This window comes from Bos indicus, chromosome 18, assembly GCF_029378745.1.
Source record: "Bos indicus isolate NIAB-ARS_2022 breed Sahiwal x Tharparkar chromosome 18, NIAB-ARS_B.indTharparkar_mat_pri_1.0, whole genome shotgun sequence".
Taxonomy (NCBI): Eukaryota; Metazoa; Chordata; class Mammalia; order Artiodactyla; family Bovidae; genus Bos; species Bos indicus.
In genome coordinates this window covers 62,942,775-62,959,186 of record NC_091777.1, presented here as the reverse complement: position 1 = coordinate 62,959,186, position 16,412 = coordinate 62,942,775, and the positions used below count along the sequence as shown (strand labels likewise).

At 55.2% G+C, this 16,412-nt stretch overlaps 2 protein-coding genes and 1 long non-coding RNA gene across 6 annotated transcripts in view; 1 reads left to right on the top strand and 2 right to left on the bottom strand.

Moving 5' to 3' along the window:
- Positions 1-873: 873 nt before the first annotated feature.
- SYT5 (synaptotagmin 5) lies at positions 874-7,598 on the bottom strand. 2 transcript variants are annotated; one of them, XM_019980104.2, is made up of 9 exons: positions 7,410-7,598; positions 6,148-6,250; positions 5,424-5,596; positions 3,481-3,600; positions 3,198-3,365; positions 2,719-2,886; positions 2,405-2,519; positions 2,011-2,144; positions 874-1,434 (listed from the first exon to the last, which is right to left on the bottom strand). In XM_019980104.2, exons 2-9 carry the CDS (start codon positions 6,224-6,226, stop codon positions 1,234-1,236), a joined length of 1,158 nt encoding a protein of 385 aa, XP_019835663.1. In that variant the 5' UTR covers positions 6,227-6,250; positions 7,410-7,598; the 3' UTR covers positions 874-1,233. The 2 variants fall into 2 exon arrangements, with proteins under 2 accessions (XP_019835663.1, XP_019835662.1); XM_019980103.2 differs by having other exon boundaries at positions 2,405-2,522; positions 7,410-7,597.
- Positions 2,852-16,412, top strand: part of LOC139177209 (uncharacterized) — a 23,982-nt gene continuing 10,421 nt past the window's right edge. The window contains exon 1 of the long non-coding RNA XR_011561708.1: positions 2,852-2,949. This is a non-coding gene — a long non-coding RNA (uncharacterized lncRNA). The remainder of the gene's footprint in view (positions 2,950-16,412) is intronic.
- PTPRH (protein tyrosine phosphatase receptor type H) overlaps positions 8,173-16,412 on the bottom strand; it is a 21,764-nt gene continuing 13,524 nt past the window's right edge. For all 3 annotated transcript variants that reach the window (XM_070771747.1, XM_070771745.1, XM_070771746.1), the window contains 8 exons: positions 13,859-13,949; positions 13,398-13,488; positions 13,102-13,178; positions 12,881-13,015; positions 12,416-12,538; positions 12,081-12,241; positions 8,875-9,010; positions 8,173-8,778 (listed from right to left, as the gene is read on the bottom strand). In XM_070771747.1, coding sequence (XP_070627848.1) covers positions 8,653-8,778; positions 8,875-9,010; positions 12,081-12,241; positions 12,416-12,538; positions 12,881-13,015; positions 13,102-13,178; positions 13,398-13,488; positions 13,859-13,949 — 940 coding nt within the window. In that variant the 3' untranslated portion in view covers positions 8,173-8,652. The remainder of the gene's footprint in view (positions 8,779-8,874; positions 9,011-12,080; positions 12,242-12,415; positions 12,539-12,880; positions 13,016-13,101; positions 13,179-13,397; positions 13,489-13,858; positions 13,950-16,412) is intronic.

Here is a 16,412-nt window from a genome sequence, read left to right as displayed (position 1 = left end):
CACCACCACTCTCCAAAACACTTCCTCCACAGAGGAGCCAGAGACTCCTTAAAAGTAGACCAAGCATGCCACTTCCCTCTAAAACCTCCTGAGGGTCCTCACTGCAGGTACATACAATCCCAGTGATCTGGCTCTTGGCTGTGTCTCATTTTTTTTTTTTGGGGGGGGGGCGCATTTTGGCCACCGTATGTGAAGAACTGACTCATTGGGAAAGCCCCTGATGCTGGGAAAGATTGGAGGCGGGAGAAGAAGGGGAAGACAGAGGATGAGATGGTTGGATGGCATCACTGACTCGATGGACATAAGTTTGAGTAGCCTCCGGGAGTTGGTGATGGACAGGGACGCCTGGCATGCTGCAGTCCTTGGGGTCACAAAGAGTCGGACACGACTGAGCAACTGAACTGACTGACTGATGACACATGCCTTCTGAGATCTTAGTTCCCTGACCAGAGATTGAAACTGCACCCTAGATGATGAAAGGAAGGGGGAAAAAAGGGAGGGAAACATGGGTATGAAAATCTACATAAATCATGGGCAAGGGAACAGATAAATTCCTGAATAACTAAATGAATTCTCACTGACTCCTCAGAGCAAACATGTGGTAGGTATTACCATTATCACGATTTTTTCAGATGAGGAAACAAGCTTTGAGGGCTGAGTGAATGAACCGATGAAGAAGTGAATGGGAGAGTGGGTTGGTGACAGGGTGGATGGATGAAGGGGTGGTGAGTGGGTGGGTGAGTTTCTGTGTGTATTTCCAGGATGGGCAGCCCTGTCCTCGCCCTTGTGTGATCCCGCCCCTGGAGGGCCCCTCTTGGGTTCCCAGCCCCCACCCCTGTGCACCCCCATCAAGGAGATTCGGTCCAGGCCAGCAAAGTTGCTGAGTATTTATTTGGTCCCAGGAGTGGTGCAGGAATCAGACTGGGGACAGGAGTGGGTGATCCTGTGCAGGAAAGGGGCACTGGGAGCCACGGGGATAGTAGGCTGGGATCACTGATTGTCAAAGCAGAGGGCGGGACCCTGGGATCGGGGGAGGCCAGATTGCCTCCCTTTTCCCAGGGGCCCCTGGGGCTTCTGGGTATGTGCTGTATCGGGGGAGTTGGCAAGTTATCATGATTGGCATAATGGTGGGGGAGAAGGCAGGAACGGGTAGAGTGGGGAGTGTTGGCCTTAAAGGTGGGCATGGGCGTGGCTTTGGGCAGGGGCCTGGGGTCAGGGGCTTGAGGGTGGGCATCAGGGTGCTGGCGGCGGCCTCACTCGGTCAGGGGGCCGCAGCGAGTGCCACTGGGCGATGGGCCGCCGGGGGTTGGCCAGCATGTCTGCCCAGTGCCGCAGGCCAGCCCCCCCGGCCGCTGCCCCTACAGCCACCCTCCCGATGGCCTCGTTCTTGCCCAGCTTGTCATAGTCCAGCACAGTCAGCTCCACCTGCACCTTCTGGGTTGGGCAGGGGAGGAAGAGGAGACAGAAAGTGGGGTAACAACGCACACGGAGGGACTCAGTTATCATTGCTAAGGAGACCCCCTCCCTGAGTTCTGGGGAGCCTCCATAGGTGCCTGGGCTAAGGCTTCCTCTGGAGCTGGGAGAGGGAGGGTGTGAGGGCCCTGCTGGATGCTTACAGGAGTGCCCTGGAGTCTTCCTGCCACCAGGTTTTAAAGCAGATAAACCCTCAGGACCTCTGTTGCTCAGAGGCTCCTTAGGGTGCAGGGTCCTAATGGGGGCACATCTTCAAGACTGTTAAATGGGTGGGTGGGCCTGGCCTTAGGGTTGCGGATCTCTTTTTCTCAGTATCCAGAACTCCTACGGGCGCTGGGCATCCCGTCTTGCTTGGGTGGGCGGGGCTTCCTGGTCCTCATGGGGGAAACTGAGACTGAGAACACAATTAGACCCCCAAGACTTGGCTCCCAGGGGTTGCTAAGGAGGCTCTCCTCCCTTAGCAACGGGGGTTTCTAAGGACCTGGGACTCAGGGGAAAGGCTGCTCTGGCAGGGGCGGTGGGTAGGTGTGCCCTCACCTGGACCTGGTCACAGGGCACTTCAAAGCTGAAGGCCTCGTTGTAATAGGGGTTCAGAGTGTTCTTCTTGATGGTGGTTTTCTTCTTCCGCACCTTTTTGCCGCCCTGCAGCAGGTGGACCTTGACATACGGATCTGGGGGGAGGGAGGAGGAATCTTACAGCTCCCCTCACTCTGCTGAGTCCAGGAAGAATGCCCGAGGCTCTTCTTCAAGATAGAGACAGCCCACGGACCCCTCAGGCCCCCCTCTCTCTGTGCCCAAATCGAATCTAAATCGTCCACGGCGGCCTGGACCTTCCTCCCCCCGGTGAGACCGGGGACCCAGAAACTGCGGGAGCCTAAGTCTGCGACCCGGCTCCGCCCAACACCGCCGTCGTTTGCGGCTTCCCGCACACCTGACAGTCCCCCCACGTCCATCTTCTTCAGGTTTTTGGCCTCCAGGACGATGACGGTGAGCTTCCCGGCCGTGGGGACATAGCGGAGGGAGAAGCAGATGTCTCCTAGTTTCTCCTGCTGAGAGGGAAAGAGGAACCGGTCCCCGGAGCCCGGGATCCGCCCGCAGCCCCTCTGCTACCTTCCTTCCCGCCCCCTCGGCTCGGAATGGTACGGTCCGGAACGAGCCCCGCCCCCACCCGGACGCCTGTGCTCTGATTGGCCCGGGCCTGGGGTGGGAGGGCCCAGCCGGGGGGGCGTGGCCACGAGCGCTCACCTCCTCGCGAGGCGCCGCCTGCAGCTCGCGCCAGGCCAGCACTGGCCGCCCCAAGTCCACGGAGCTCATGGGGACTCGCACCTCCCCGATGGCGTCGTTGCGGGAGAAGCGGTCGAAGTCGTACACCGCCATGACCAGGATCCGGCCCCCCAGCTCCACGTAGGGGACCTGGGTGAGGGGCGGGAGCAAAGAAAGCACAAAGTGAGGCGCAACACATCCACGTGGAAAGCGGTGAGTGTGGGCAGTGAGGGGCCAAAGGAAGAGTCGGGGGTGTCCATGGAGCCCAAATCGGACAGCCCAAGGGCCAGCGGAGCAGTCCAGGGGCCAGCACTGCTCTCGAAGGGACAGCACAGGGTCCAGTGGAATAGTCCACAGAGCTGGTGGTAGCTGCCACCAGTAAAAGCTGAAGGGACTGGGGCGCCAGTGTTCTAGACTGGGGACGGGCTGCCGGGCACGGAGCCCTGAGGCCACGAGCTCACCTTGAAGGCAAAAGTCTCCCCAAAGTGAGGGTTCAGCGTCTGCCGATGCACCCTGGTCTCGTGCCGCCTCCGTTTGTCTGGCAGCAGGTAGACCCGCACGTAGGGATCAGAGGAGCCACCTATGTCCAAGGCTGCCAGTCCCTCAGCTTGCACGATGCCCACCAGCAGCTGGACAGTGATGAGAGGACCCTAGTCTCAGCTTCCCTTCTGGAACCTCCTCCAATAAGGGACTAGAACTCCCGGCGCCCTCCCGTCCAAAGCTTCCCTCCGTCTCCACACCCACCTGACCAGTCTGGAAATCATAGTCCAGTGAGTACTGCAGTCGTCCTAGTTCATTCTTCTCAGCCACCTGCTGCCCTGGCCCCGAGGGCGTCGGCTCCAGCTCCTCCACTTCTGGCTGCACCTTAGGGAGCCAGGGGCAAGGGCAGGTGAACTCCTCGCCTGACAGTGGTGTCCTCCAGGCCCCGAAGCCAAGGGAGACAGACTCACAGAACCCTCTGGCTAAACCTGAACGTTTGCAAGCTAAGCAGAGTCGGTGTTTGACTAGTGATGTCTGCCACGGGCGGCGACGCGCCATGGCAACACACAAGGTGGTATGCTGGTCAGTGTTTGATTAGTGATGTCTGCTACCGGTAGCACACATGCGGTGACGCACAGGCAGTGTGTTTGTCATGCCTAGACTAAAAGAACAAGCGCTGACAGCGTCTCGCTGCCTACAGGATGGACGCAGATTTTAGTTCCCACGTTAACGGATGTATTGGGGTGATGGTCCAAATTGCCACGTTGATTAGTGATCTTGGACGGAAAAACATGGAGGGAAAATGGCACATCTAGCGCATGTTTGCCATTCTAAACTAGCACAACGAAGTCCGAAGACTTCTAGTCACTGATTTTCTAAATGCAATGTGAATAGTAGTAGTGGTAGTGTGGTAGAATGCCTTCACTTCAGAGATTCTGACTCAGTAAGTCTGGTGCAAGATCCAGGACTTGCATTTCATCAAGCACCCAAAGTGATTCTGATGCTGACGGGGTTTGGAGCTACCGGCTTTAGGAGAGAGGGCTGGAGACTGAACACCAGGACCCTAAAGGGCATCCCTTACTGGTGATAATTATAACAGCTATTTGTTGAAAAGGGAGGAGAGGAAACACTAGTTATGGACTACGACCTCGAGGCTCAGAGACAGTAAATTTTTCAAGGTCACAGAGCCGGTTACTCTGGGTTGGAAACCTAGGACTCTCTGGCTCCCAGGAGAGCCTCATTCCGCTCTGCATTCAGAGGTATAGTGTTCAGATACCTGGACCTGTAGCTTTCCGCGCCAATGGCCTCTTCTACTCATGTTTGCATCAACCTCTCCGGACTGCCCTACAACCTCCTCCTTTGTCTCCTCGTCCCAGATCTGTCCTCCAGTGGGTTCCAGGGGATTCATCTTAAAGCCCATGTGATCTTGTCCCTCTCTCGCTCAAAACTTCTGTGGCTCCCAGTTCCCTTCATTACGTGGGTACCACTGAGCTCTTTAGAAGCTTCACCCTCAAACACAGAATATATGCATGTGTGCTAAGTCGCTTCAATGGTGTCCGACTCTTTGTAACCCCATGGACTGTAGCCCATCAGGCTCCTCCATCCACGGGATTCTCCAGGCAAGAATACTGGAGTGGGTTGCTGTGCCCTCCTCCAGGGGATCTTCCCAACCCAGGTATCAAACCCATGTCTCTTATGTCTACTGTATTGGCAGACAGGTTCTTTAACACTGGCGCCACTGGGAAGCCTATAGCACAGTATACCTTTATGCTATATCCCAGCTATTGTGAAAGCTGAGTTTGTTCTCCAAATATCCCTCAGGATCTGGACTCCAAGCCTCAGCACGTGCTCTTCCTTTGAGGTAGAATGTCATTCTCTCTGCTCTCAGTTAACTGAGTCCCTCTGGGTCTCAACACAGAAATCACCTCTGGGAAGCCTTCTCAGACCCTCCGGGCTGTCAGCTAGTTGGTTTCTCTGTGCTCCCATATGCCCCATACTGCCTCTAATGTGGCACATACTGCCCTGTGTTGTGAATGTCTGTGTGAATGTCTGACTTCCCCATCTAATTGGAGGTTCTTGTGAATGTCTGGTTCATCTCCAGGGCCCCAGATCCACTTTAGGGCTAGACACACAGGGGAGCTGCTGGGCTATTGAGAGGAACATGGGCACAGAAACGGCCAGGGCTGAAGGACTGGGTCAGTCCACACCTTGTCTATGTAGCTCCGGCCCAGCTCCTTCACTTCCTGAAGGTGAACCTGGGCTTGGGCCTGGCTCTTCTTGCCCATCCGCCTCCGACAACGCTTCCGGTAGAGACAGAAACAGCAGCTGAAGACGAGGAGGCCTGAGACCAGCACGATGGTGGCCAGAGCCCAGGGGGGCACTGCAGAGGGCATGGAAACAGCAAACACTGAGGCCGGGAGAAGCAACCCGGTCATTCAGACCTGGACCATGTGCTAGCTGAAATCCCGGCCTTGTTTTCCCTCCAGCCATGTCCATTCCATTTTATTCCCATGTTTTCCTTCCAGCTCATCTCATATATAAAACTGAAGCCTTATGGCAGGCTGACACCATCTGGATTTTCTTGCTTATTAGTTCTACCTCCTCTTCTACCCTCATTCTAATTTTTCTGCTCAACCCCTGTGCTTTAAGAAGGTTTAACCTCTCCCCGAGTCTCCCTATGTTTAAAAGAAGGGAGAGGTGGACCTTCCAATTCACCAATCCAAGGTTCCATTCCATTCCACACCCTTGATGTGGGTCTTCATTTTTTTGCAAACCTGTTCCTTATTCATTTCATTTAGATTCCAATCCAGGATTCGTACTATGACGTCACCCGCATTTTCCAGCCCACCAGCCTGAAAACACCCGATCCGGATCCCGCCCCCGAGAATCCCTACGAGGCTTTCCCTCCACTCCGCCCCGGGTCTCGCTCACCGGGGCCGTGGCTGATGCGACTCGAGTCAGGAGGCGTGTCGGGCGATGGAGGCCCGGGTGTTGGGGGCTCCGGGAACATGACGGCGAGGTCTTATGGTTCTTCCTGCGGAGGCACCCAAACGCCTTATCTCCCACACCCACCCTATGAGTCCACTGAGCCCGCCGAACAACAAAGAACTACAACTCCCATCGGCACTCTGGGCGGGCGGCCGTGTGGGAACCGATCGACTGCCGCGAGGCATACTGGGAGTTGTAGTTTAATCCTTCCAGCTAGGGAGGGCGGAGGCTAGGCGTGGGTTCCAGGAGCACGTTCCCGTCCAAAGGGATGCCCCCTTCCTTTAGGCCCCCGAGGAATCCAGTCCCGATGAGTTCTGCTCCTTTCTTGCCCTTCCCCATGGCCCGAACCAGTCGTGGGCGAAGACGGGCGTGGGAACCGGAGCACCGGGTTGCCCAGAGCAACGGTTGGCTTGGCTCGGGCGGGGTGAAGGGAGTGGTGGTTGCCCCGGCAACGGTCTGTTGCTAAGACAACGGGCGGGGCTTACGCACACAAGCGGAGTCCCAGTGGGGCGAGCGGGTTCGGAGCCCTGTTCCGCCTGGGACCCCAGACCCTGACACCCGAGACAGGCGCAGCTGGGGAGGACTCGGCCTTGCCGGTCCGTGCTCGCGCCCGCAGCTGGATCCTCCCTGCACACCTACCCCTGAACGGGACGTGAAGACTCAGGCTGCCCTCCGTCTCCTACTCCTGCGGGGAATGTGGGCGGCGGGCGTCTGCCCTGCTGCCTTGGCTGGGCCCCCACATCGTTTTCAGCCTGTTTGTCTCGCCCGTGCGCCCCGAACTCTGTCTTCACACCTGTCCTCGTGACCGCTTGGGCCTCCATTCTTCTCCAAACCGACGCCTTCCCTATTTCTGTCCATCTCCCCACCGGCTGCCCGCCGCTCCCCAGTCTGGGTTGGCTGGCTTCTGCCTGTTGTCTGGTCCCCGTCTACCGAGGTCTTGCACCCTCTCCCCCGCCTGCGCCTCCCTTTCTTGTGGCTCTTTGTCTCCACGCCTGCGCCTCCCTTCCTTGTGGTTCTTTGTTTCCACACCTGTCTCTAAGTCCCATTCTCTCCGAATCAGGCTCCAGCCCTCCCCCTCCATCTGTTGGTCTCCCCCGGTATCCCCTCTACTACACACACACACACAAACGCGCGCGCGCGCGCGGCATCTCTCTACGGATGGGAACGAGGATGGAGCTTGGGGAGGGGGTCCCAGCGGCTCCTACCTGTGCGGCAGCTAGACAGGACCCTCCGGAGAGACACAGAGGAGCCGGCCCCGCCCGGACCCCGCCCCCGCACGCGGGTGACTGGCGCTGTCCCCGGTGCTGATCGCGGAGCGCTGCGGGGCGGGGGCGCGGCCGAATGGAGCCACCCCGGTGTGTGCGCGTGTGTGCCTCCGTATATGAGTGTGAGAGAGAGCCTGTATGTGTGTGTGTGTGTGCGCGCGCGCCTGCGTGTTCCGTAGGTGGAGAGGCCGCCCCGCCCCTCGTCTAGCCCCCGAGCTTGGAACCACCAGGGCGCCCACGGATATTTATCCTGGTCCCGAGGATATTCTGCCTTCTAGTCTAGCCATCCTGGCATCCAGCCCGCTTCTCTCCACCTCAGACTCCGCGGCTGCCCACAGAACCGGGCGCCAAGATACCGGGTTCTAGGACCCAGAAGACCCTCTCTGGAGGCCAGGGTATTCAGATATCTAGACAGGAGACTAAGCCTGAAATTCACCAGCAAATCGGCTTCACTCCACCCTCTAAGTTCCCCTAGGGCCAGGCCCAGAAGGCAAGCCTCCATGCTCCTAGCTGAGGGCACGGAGCCCACACTGCCCACACCCTGGGCCTTCTCGGAAAGACTCAACTGTCCAAACCTACATTTTCAGGTGCCAATTGTGAATCCCTGTAGCTATCTTCCTGGGACCTTTGCCTCAGTACCTATACATCAGGAACCCACCTCAATATTATTTCCAGACCCAGAAATCCACTGTGGGGACGGGTGTCTCTGGGGAAAATAGTGATTTAATAAGTTATGGGATAAAAGAAAAAAATATGTACAGGTGCCAGGGTAAGGGGAAACCTCAGATTCTTGAAGACTGATTTGGTTTCTGGAGTAAAAGGTGGGCAGGTCTCTGCCCACCCTTATTCCTAAGGTGGCCAGAATTCTGGAGCCTCGTTACTTTCTTTCTTCCTCAGAGTTCAGCTTGTTTCCTTGAGACCCTACCTTCTCCTCCTCCCTCAAACAAAAACCAGAGACTCCTGGACCCCATCCCTCTCCTTCTTCAAGGAACTGGAAATCCAGGATCCAGGCTCACCCCCTCTCCAGGAAGTAGGAATCTAGGCTACTGGTCCCCTCTCTTCCTTCAGGGCCCGGGAGTCTGGGACCCCAGCCCTCAGCTGTCCCAGGGGCCCAGACATCTGGGCTGAAGCAGGGGTGCAGAGTCTGTGTCTAGAAGGGCAGGGGTCTCAGCCCTCCCACAGCTTAGGCCTCTGTAGCAGCTCCATTCTCCATCAGCAGGTTCTCGTAGGTGGCCCCCTTCTGAGCCCGCACTGTGGCTGACTGTTGCAGAAACTGAAGGATGCACTGGTGCAGGAACACGTACTGGGCCTGGGAACAGAGCAGGGTGGGGGGCGCCCTCCTGAGCCTCGGGCCAGCTCTCCCTGCCCTCGCGCCCACCCAGCCCAGCCCGGAGATCCCCCTCACCTCAGTCTGCACCATCAGTGGGCGGCTCTCCCGCATCTTCTTCACGTAACCAAAGGGCCCCACGAGACCCTCACACTCCAGCTGCCGCAGCAGCACATCCAAAGCAATGAGGGTGCCTGTGCGGCCCACGCCGGCGCTAGGCAGGGACAAGGAGGCGTCAGGCCACACTGACTGGAGGGCTCCATCTTTGGAGTGCCCAGAGGTCAGGTATTTAGCAGGGCTATTCTAGAGAAGATTCTATACATGGACATCACCAGATGGTCAACACCGAAATCAGATTGATTATATTCTTTGCAGCCAAAGGTGGAGAAGCTCTATACAGTCAACAAAAACAAGACCAGGAGCTGACTGTGGCTCAGACCATGAACTTCTTATTGCCAAATTCAGACTTAAATTGAAGAAAGTAGGGAAAACCACTAGACCATTCAGGTATGACCTAAATCAAATCCCTTATGATTATACAGTGGAAGTGAGAAATAGATTTAAGGGCCTAGATCTGATAGATAGAGTGCCTGATGAACTATGGAATGAGGTTCTTGACATTGTACAGGAGACAGGAATCAAGACCATTCCCATGGAAAAGAAATGTAAAAAAGCAAAATGGCTGTCTGAGGAGGCCTTACAAATAGCTGTGAAAAGAAGAGAAGCGAAAAGCAAAGGAGAAAAGGAAAGATATAAGCATCTGAATGCAGAGTTCCAAAGAATGGCAAGAAGAGATCAGAAAGCCTTCTTCAGTGATCAGTGCAAAGAAATAGAGGAAAACAACAGAATGGGAAAGACTAGAGATCTCTTCAAGAAAATCAGAGATACCAAAGGAACATTTCATGCAAAGATGGGCTCAATAAAGGACAGAAATGGTATGGACCTAACAGAAGCAGAAGATATTAAGAAGAGGTGGCAAGAATACACAGAAGAACTGTACAAAAATTATCTTCACGACCCAGATAATCACGATGGTGTGGTCACTGACCTAGAGCCAGACATCCTGGAATGTGAAGTCAAGTGGGCCTTAGAAAGCATCACTACAAACAAAGCTAGTGGAGGTGATGGAATTCCAGTTGAGCTATTCCAAATCCTGAAAGATGATGCTGTGAAAGTGCTGCACTCAATACGCCAGCAAATTTGGAAAACTCAGCAGTGGCCACAGGACTGGAAAAGGTCAGTTTTCATTCCAATCCCAAAGAAAGGCAATGCCAAAGAATGCTCAAACTACTGCACAATTGCACTCATCTCACATGCTAGTAAAGTAATGCTCAAAATTCTCCAAGCCAGGCTCCAGCAATATGTGAACCATGAACTTCCTGATGTTCAAGCTGGTTTTAGAAAAGGCAGAGGAACCAGAGATCAAATTGCCGACATCCGCTGGATCATGGAAAAAGCAAGAGAGTTCCAGAAAAGCATCTATTTCTGCTTTATTGACTATGCCTAAGCCTTTGACTGTGTGGATCACAATAAAATGTGGAAAATTCTTCAAGAGATGGGAATACCAGACCACCTGATCTGCCTCTTGAGAAATTTGTATGCAGGTCAGGAAGCAACAGTTAGAACTGGACATGGAACAACAGACTGGTTCCAAATAGGAAAAGGAGTTCGTCAAGGCTGTATATTGTCACCCTGTTTATTTAACTTATATGCAGAGTACATCATGAGAAACGCTGGACTGAAAGAAACACAAGCTGGAATCAAGATTGCCAGGAGAAATATCAATAACCTCAGATATGCAGATGACACCACCCGTATGGCAGAAAGTGAAGAGGAACTAAAAAGCCTCTTGATGAAAGTGAAAGTGGAGAGTGAAAATTTGGCTTAAAGCTCAACATTTAGAAAACGAAGATCATGGCATACAGTCTCATCACTTCATGGGAGATAGATGGGGAAACAGTGGAAACAGTGTCAGACTTTATTTTTCTGGGCTCCAAAATCACTGCAGATGGTGACTGCAGCCCTGAAATTAAAAGACACTTACTCCTTGGAAGGAAAGTTATGACCAACCTAGATAGCATATTCAAAAGCAGAGACATTACTTTGCCAACAAAGGTTCGTCTAGTCAAGGCTATGGTTTTTCCTGTGGTCATGTATGGATGTGAGAGTTGGACTGTGAGGAAGGCTGAGCACAGAAGAATTGATGCTTTTGAACTGTGGTGTTGGAGAAGACTCTTGAGAGTCCCTTGGACTGCAAGGAGATCCAACTGGTCCATTCTGAAGGAGATCAGCCCTGGGATTTCTTTGGAAGGAATGATGCTAAAGCTGAAACTCCAGTACTTTGGCCACCTCATGCAAAGAGTTGACTCATTGGAAAAGACTCTGATGCTGGGAGGAATTGGGGGCAAGAGGAGAAGGGGACGACAGAGGATGAGATGGCTGGATGGCATCACTGACTCGATGGATGTGAGTCTGAGTGAACTCCGGGAGTTGGTGATGGACAGGGAGGCCTGGCATGCTGCAATTCATGGGGTCGCAAAGAGTCGGACACAACTGAGTGACTGATCTGATCTGATCTGATTCTGGAGGCTACGGCATAAGTGGGGGTTGCTTAAGTAGGAAGTAGTAACTAATGACTGTTCACAGTTCTATCTGTAAGGCCCCGTCCTGGGTGCCTCGTGTCCTCTGTGCACTTCTCCCACCCCTCAGAAGTAGGAACTGTCAGTGGAGTGTGTCCATTTTACAGACAGGGCAATGTGGCTGAGTGAGGTGAAGTCCACTGTCCCAGGACTCTCAGCTAGGAAGTGACCAGCTGAGGTTCATACAGAGCAGATGACCTCCCAAGCGAGTCATTTTTCTTTAAACATGAAACGAACCATTTTAATTTTATTATTATTATTTTGCCAAGCGGTGAGACTTGTGGGGTCTTAGCTCCCCCACCAGGGAATGAACCAGGCTCTTGGCAGTGAAAGCACTGTGTCCTAACCATTGGACAACCGGGAGTTTCCCCAAGGAGGTGTTTTAAACGTTTCTTAAGACCTCTGGCCGTTTCCTGCTCTTGTCCTTCACCCTTTCCTCCCCACCCGTGCCGCCTCCTTTATTTCTTTTCCCTCCTTTCCCATCCCTTCATCTTCATCCTCGTTCGCAACCTGCACCACTACCCCTTCACCTCCTGCCTCCATCTCCTGCATGCCTTCCTGGTCTCCTCCGCCTCCTCCTCAAGTCCCCTAAGGACTCGAGGGGCCGGATTCTGAGGCGCAGGGCGGGGTCCGGCCCCTCCTCACCTGCAGTGCACGATCGGAGGCCCGCCCCCCACCGTCTGGTCCAGCCACTGCCGGAGCATTCTCCAGAAGGCCAGCAAGGGGTCTGGGGAGTGGGGCACGCCGTGGTCTGGCCAGGTCATGTAGTGGAACTGACGCACCGGCAAAGTCTTCTGCTGTTGCACCTAGAGGCAGGGGTTCAGGGGACCTCAGTCCGGGGCCTGTTTCTGATGGGTGGGGGCACCGCTGGGGCACACGGAGGTCCCCGGTGGGAGCGATGGAAACCGCGACTTCCGGGGGAGCTCTGGGGAGGGGCCGCCGCAGGGGAGGAACTGCCAGTCGAGGGGGGCGGGGCTTACATGGCAGAGCTTCAGGTTCCGGACCGCCCAGTTCTCCGCCACCTCCTCCCCCACCAGCGTCACCTGCAGGTGCCCGTGGGTGAAGGGCTGGGCGTCCAGAGGCCAGTAATGCTCACACTTCACCTGGGAGGAGACGGGTGGGTCAGACTACAGGAGGCTGCGGAGAACCTCCCCCGGAGCACCCCCGCGTGGCTCTGGGTTTCAGCACCGGGGACGCGGCCCCGGCCCGGGAACCAAGGGGAGAGCCACCCCAGCCAGGGGGACTCCCCCTTCCTCAGGTCTTCCAGAGCAGCCTCACCCCATAGGAGGCCCAGTGGGTGGGCTGGGGGAGGCGGGAGGGGTGGGGTCGTGCTGGGAACCCCCGAGGTTGGGTCAGGGTCCACCCCAGGACCCGTGTCTAGGGCAGGATCACAGGCTGCAGCCTGGAGGGCGCCCCCCCTCCCCCGGGGCCCGGGGCTCCCTCACCCGGCCGGACTCCACGCAGTTGGTCAGCATGACCAGGGTGTGGCTCTGCTGCTCCCAGACCATGCGCCAGAAGTCTCCCACGGTCTGCGGCAGGGGACCCTGGGCCGCAATGAACTCCCGGGGGCTCCAGAGACCCTGGAGGGAGGCAGACCGGTCAGGGCCCCCCTGCCCCCGGCCCTTACCTTCCGAGGATCCCGAGTCCAGGCTGACCCCAGCCTTACGGGGATGAAGCTGGCGTTGATGTACTCGGAGCCCGGCTGTTCGAGGAGGGCCTGCAGGGGCACGCGGGACCAGTCGTCTAAGGGGAGATGCCGACGTTAGCGAAGCGGAGGGAGCGGGGAAAGCGGGGAAGCGGGGACGGGCGGACACAGGGAGCTGGGAGGGGGGCGAGGGACCCCGTCGGGAGGAGCCAGGGGCTTCCCGCTCACTGGGGCAGGAACTTTTGTCTCTCGAGGGGAACAAGGGACTAGGGTGTTGACGACTTCGCAGGCGAGAACGCCGGAGACTCGAGACTCACAGGGCAGCACGTTCCTGTAGCGGTTTTTGCCGCTGTTCTCCAGGGCTGAGGCCACCGTCTGGGACTGGCCGTGGTCCTCCAGGGCCAGTTGCTGGGGGCGGAGGAAGGGGGGGGGGGTGCATGGGCGCTGGGTTTCCTCGGCCCACCCCCACCCGGGGCCAGCCGCGTGTCGCCACCCCACTCACCCTGTGCCCCGGGGAATTCTGCAGCACCCACAGAGATAGGACGCGTGCGCCTACCGTCCCCGGGGCGCGTCTGAGACGGCTACTGGGAGGAAGGGGCCCGGGCTGGGGGCAGGCGGGAGAGGAGGGACCCGGCTACCCGACACCAGCGTGAGAGTCAAAAAGGTGGCCGATGGTGGCTGGGGATTTCTGTGAGCCACCCAGCTGGGCATGCCTGTTTCCGCTCAGCCCCGCAGGGGCGGGAGGGGCTGGTGGGCACGCGGGGCTGGCTCACCCCACCTGGTACTCCTCGGCAAAGCCATAGTTGCTGTCCCTCTCGTTTCTCCAGACGTGCTCGGCAAAGTCTTCCGCCAGGATGTCCCCTGGGAACCTGTGGGGGGAGGGCGGGGAGAAGGGTGAGTCTTTGAACTGCCTTTAACCGCACGTTCTTGGGATAAAAGGAGAGTGTTTTGCTTTGTTTTCTTTTTTTGTACCTCCCCAGGACTTCAGTTCAGTTCAGTTCAGTTCAGTCGCTCAGTCGTGTCCGACTCTCTGTGACCCCATGAATCGCAGCACGCCAGGCCTCCCTGTCCACCACCAACTCCTGGAGTTCACTCAGACTCACGTCCATCGAGTCAGTGATGCCATCCAGCCATCTCATCCTCTGTCGTCCCCTTCTCCTCCTGCCCCCAATCCCTCCCAGCATCAGAGTCTTTTCCAATGAGTCAACTCTTTACATAAGGTGGCCAAAGTACTGGAGTTTCAGCTTTAGTACCAGTCCTTCCAATGAACACCCAGGACTGATCTCTTTTAGGATGGACTGGTTGGATCTCCTTGCAGTCCAAGGGACTCTCAAGAGTCTTCTCCAACACCACAGTTTAAAAGCATCAATTCTTCGGCGCTCAGCTTTCTTCACAGTCCAACTCTCACATCCATACATGAGCACTGGAAAAACCATAGCCTTGACTAGACAAACCTTAATTGGTAATGTCTCTGGTCTCTAGGTTGGTCATAACTTTCCTTCCAAGGAGTAAGCGTCTTTTAATTTCATGGCTGCAGTCACCATCTGCAGTGATCTTATAATTGGAAGTTTGGACCTTTTATCCTCCTTCACCCAAGTCACCCTCTGCCTCTGGCACCCACCAGTGTATTCTCTGTATCTATGAGTCTGAGGTTTAATTTAAAAAAAAAAAAATTTTTTTTTTTTTCTGACCGTGCCACAAAGCTTGCAAGATCTTAGTTCCCTGACCATGGGCTGAACCCAAGCCTCTGGCAGTAAAAGCACTTGAGTCCTAATCCCTGGATTGCCAGTGAATTCCCTCAACTGTTTTTACGATTCCAGATGTAAGTGATATCATACGTTATTTGTCCTCCTCTGACTAATCTCACTTAGCATAATGCCCTAAAGGTCCATCCAGGGTGTCACAAACTGCATCATTTCATTCCTTTTTAATGGCTCAGTGATACTCCGTTGTCTGTATGGTGCATGTTCTTTGTTCACCATCCACTGATGGACAGCTAGCTTGTTACCATATCCTGGCTATGGTGGATATTGCGGCTATGAGCATGGGAGGTGCAGACTTTTCAGATTAGCGACTTTGTTTCTCATTCATCAAATCTGTCCGCGGGTATACACCCAAAAGAATTGAAAGCAATGTCTCAGATATTTGTACACCCACGTTCATAGCTGCATTACTCACAGTGGCTAAAAAGTGAAAGCAAGCCGTGTCCACTGATAGGCGAATGGATCAAGAAGACGTGGTCTATGTATACAGTGGAGTATTATTCATCCTTAAGAAGGAAGGAAATTCTGACCCATAAGGCAACATGGATGAACATGAGGGCCTGATGCTGGGTGAAATGAGCCGGTCACAAGAGGACAAATACGATTCCACCTATATGAGGCAGCTAGTCATCAAACTCATACAACCAGAAAGTAGAAGGGGGTCTCCAGGGGCTGGGGAGACAGGGGAAATTGGGAGTTAGTGTTTACTGGGTGCAGAGTTTCAATTTTGCCAGGTGAAGAGAGTTCTATAGGGAATTCCTCCGGCAGCCCAGTGGTTAGGACTCCAGGCTTTCACTGCCAAGGGTGCCAGTTTGATCCCCGAATGGGGAACTAAGATCCCACAAGTCATGCAACTTGGCCTAAATAAACAAAGCCGTGTGTGTGTGTGTGTGTGTGTTTTAAGAGTTTTATGGATAGATGGTGGTGCCAGTTGCTCAACGATGGGAGTGGACTTAGTGCCACTGAACTGGGCACTTAAAAACAGTCTGCAGTGGTGAATTGTAGCTTATCTATCTTTTTACCACGATCAGAATTTGTTTTTTGGCTATGTTGGGTCTTAGTTGTGACATGTGGTATCAAGTTCCCTGAGGAGGGATCGAAGCCAGGCCCCCTGCATTGGGAGCACAGAGTCTTAACCGCTGGACCACCACGGATGTCCCTTGGGAGTCGTTTTGACTCAGAAAGAGAGAGAGGTGTTCCTTCTGCCCTTTAGGGCTACTGCCCGTCTCTAGGCCCCAATTCCCTGTGGCCCTCCCTGGTTCTTCCCTCTCCCCGTTTGTGTGTGAACATGCTACTCTCACTTTCGTACTGAAAAAAGTAATCATCTGGGGCTTCCATGGTGGCTCAGTGGTAAAGAATCCACCTGCCAACGCAGGGGACACAGGTTCAATCCCTGGTGCCCGGCAACAGGAGAAGTCACCGCGATGAGAAGCCTGCGCTCTGCAACAGGAGAAAAGCCTGCAGGGCAACTAAGACCCGGCACAGACCAAAAAAGAGAAAAAAAGGTCCTTCGACCTCGTGTGGCTTCCACTCCAGGCGTTTCTGCCTCCTCCCCTCGTAGCGCAGTGC

Coding starts and splice junctions, on each gene's coding strand:
- SYT5 (XM_019980103.2), bottom strand. CDS start 6,226: ATGTTCCCGGAGCCCCCAACACCCGGGCCTCCATCGCCCGACACGCCT. Junction 3,601..5,423: donor GCCGGAGCTACATAGACAAG/GTGTGGACTGAC, acceptor TGGCTCCCTAAG/GTGCAGCCAGAAGTGGAGGA. Junction 1,435..2,010: donor TGCCCTGTGACCAGGTCCAG/GTGAGGGCACAC, acceptor TGCCCAACCCAG/AAGGTGCAGGTGGAGCTGAC.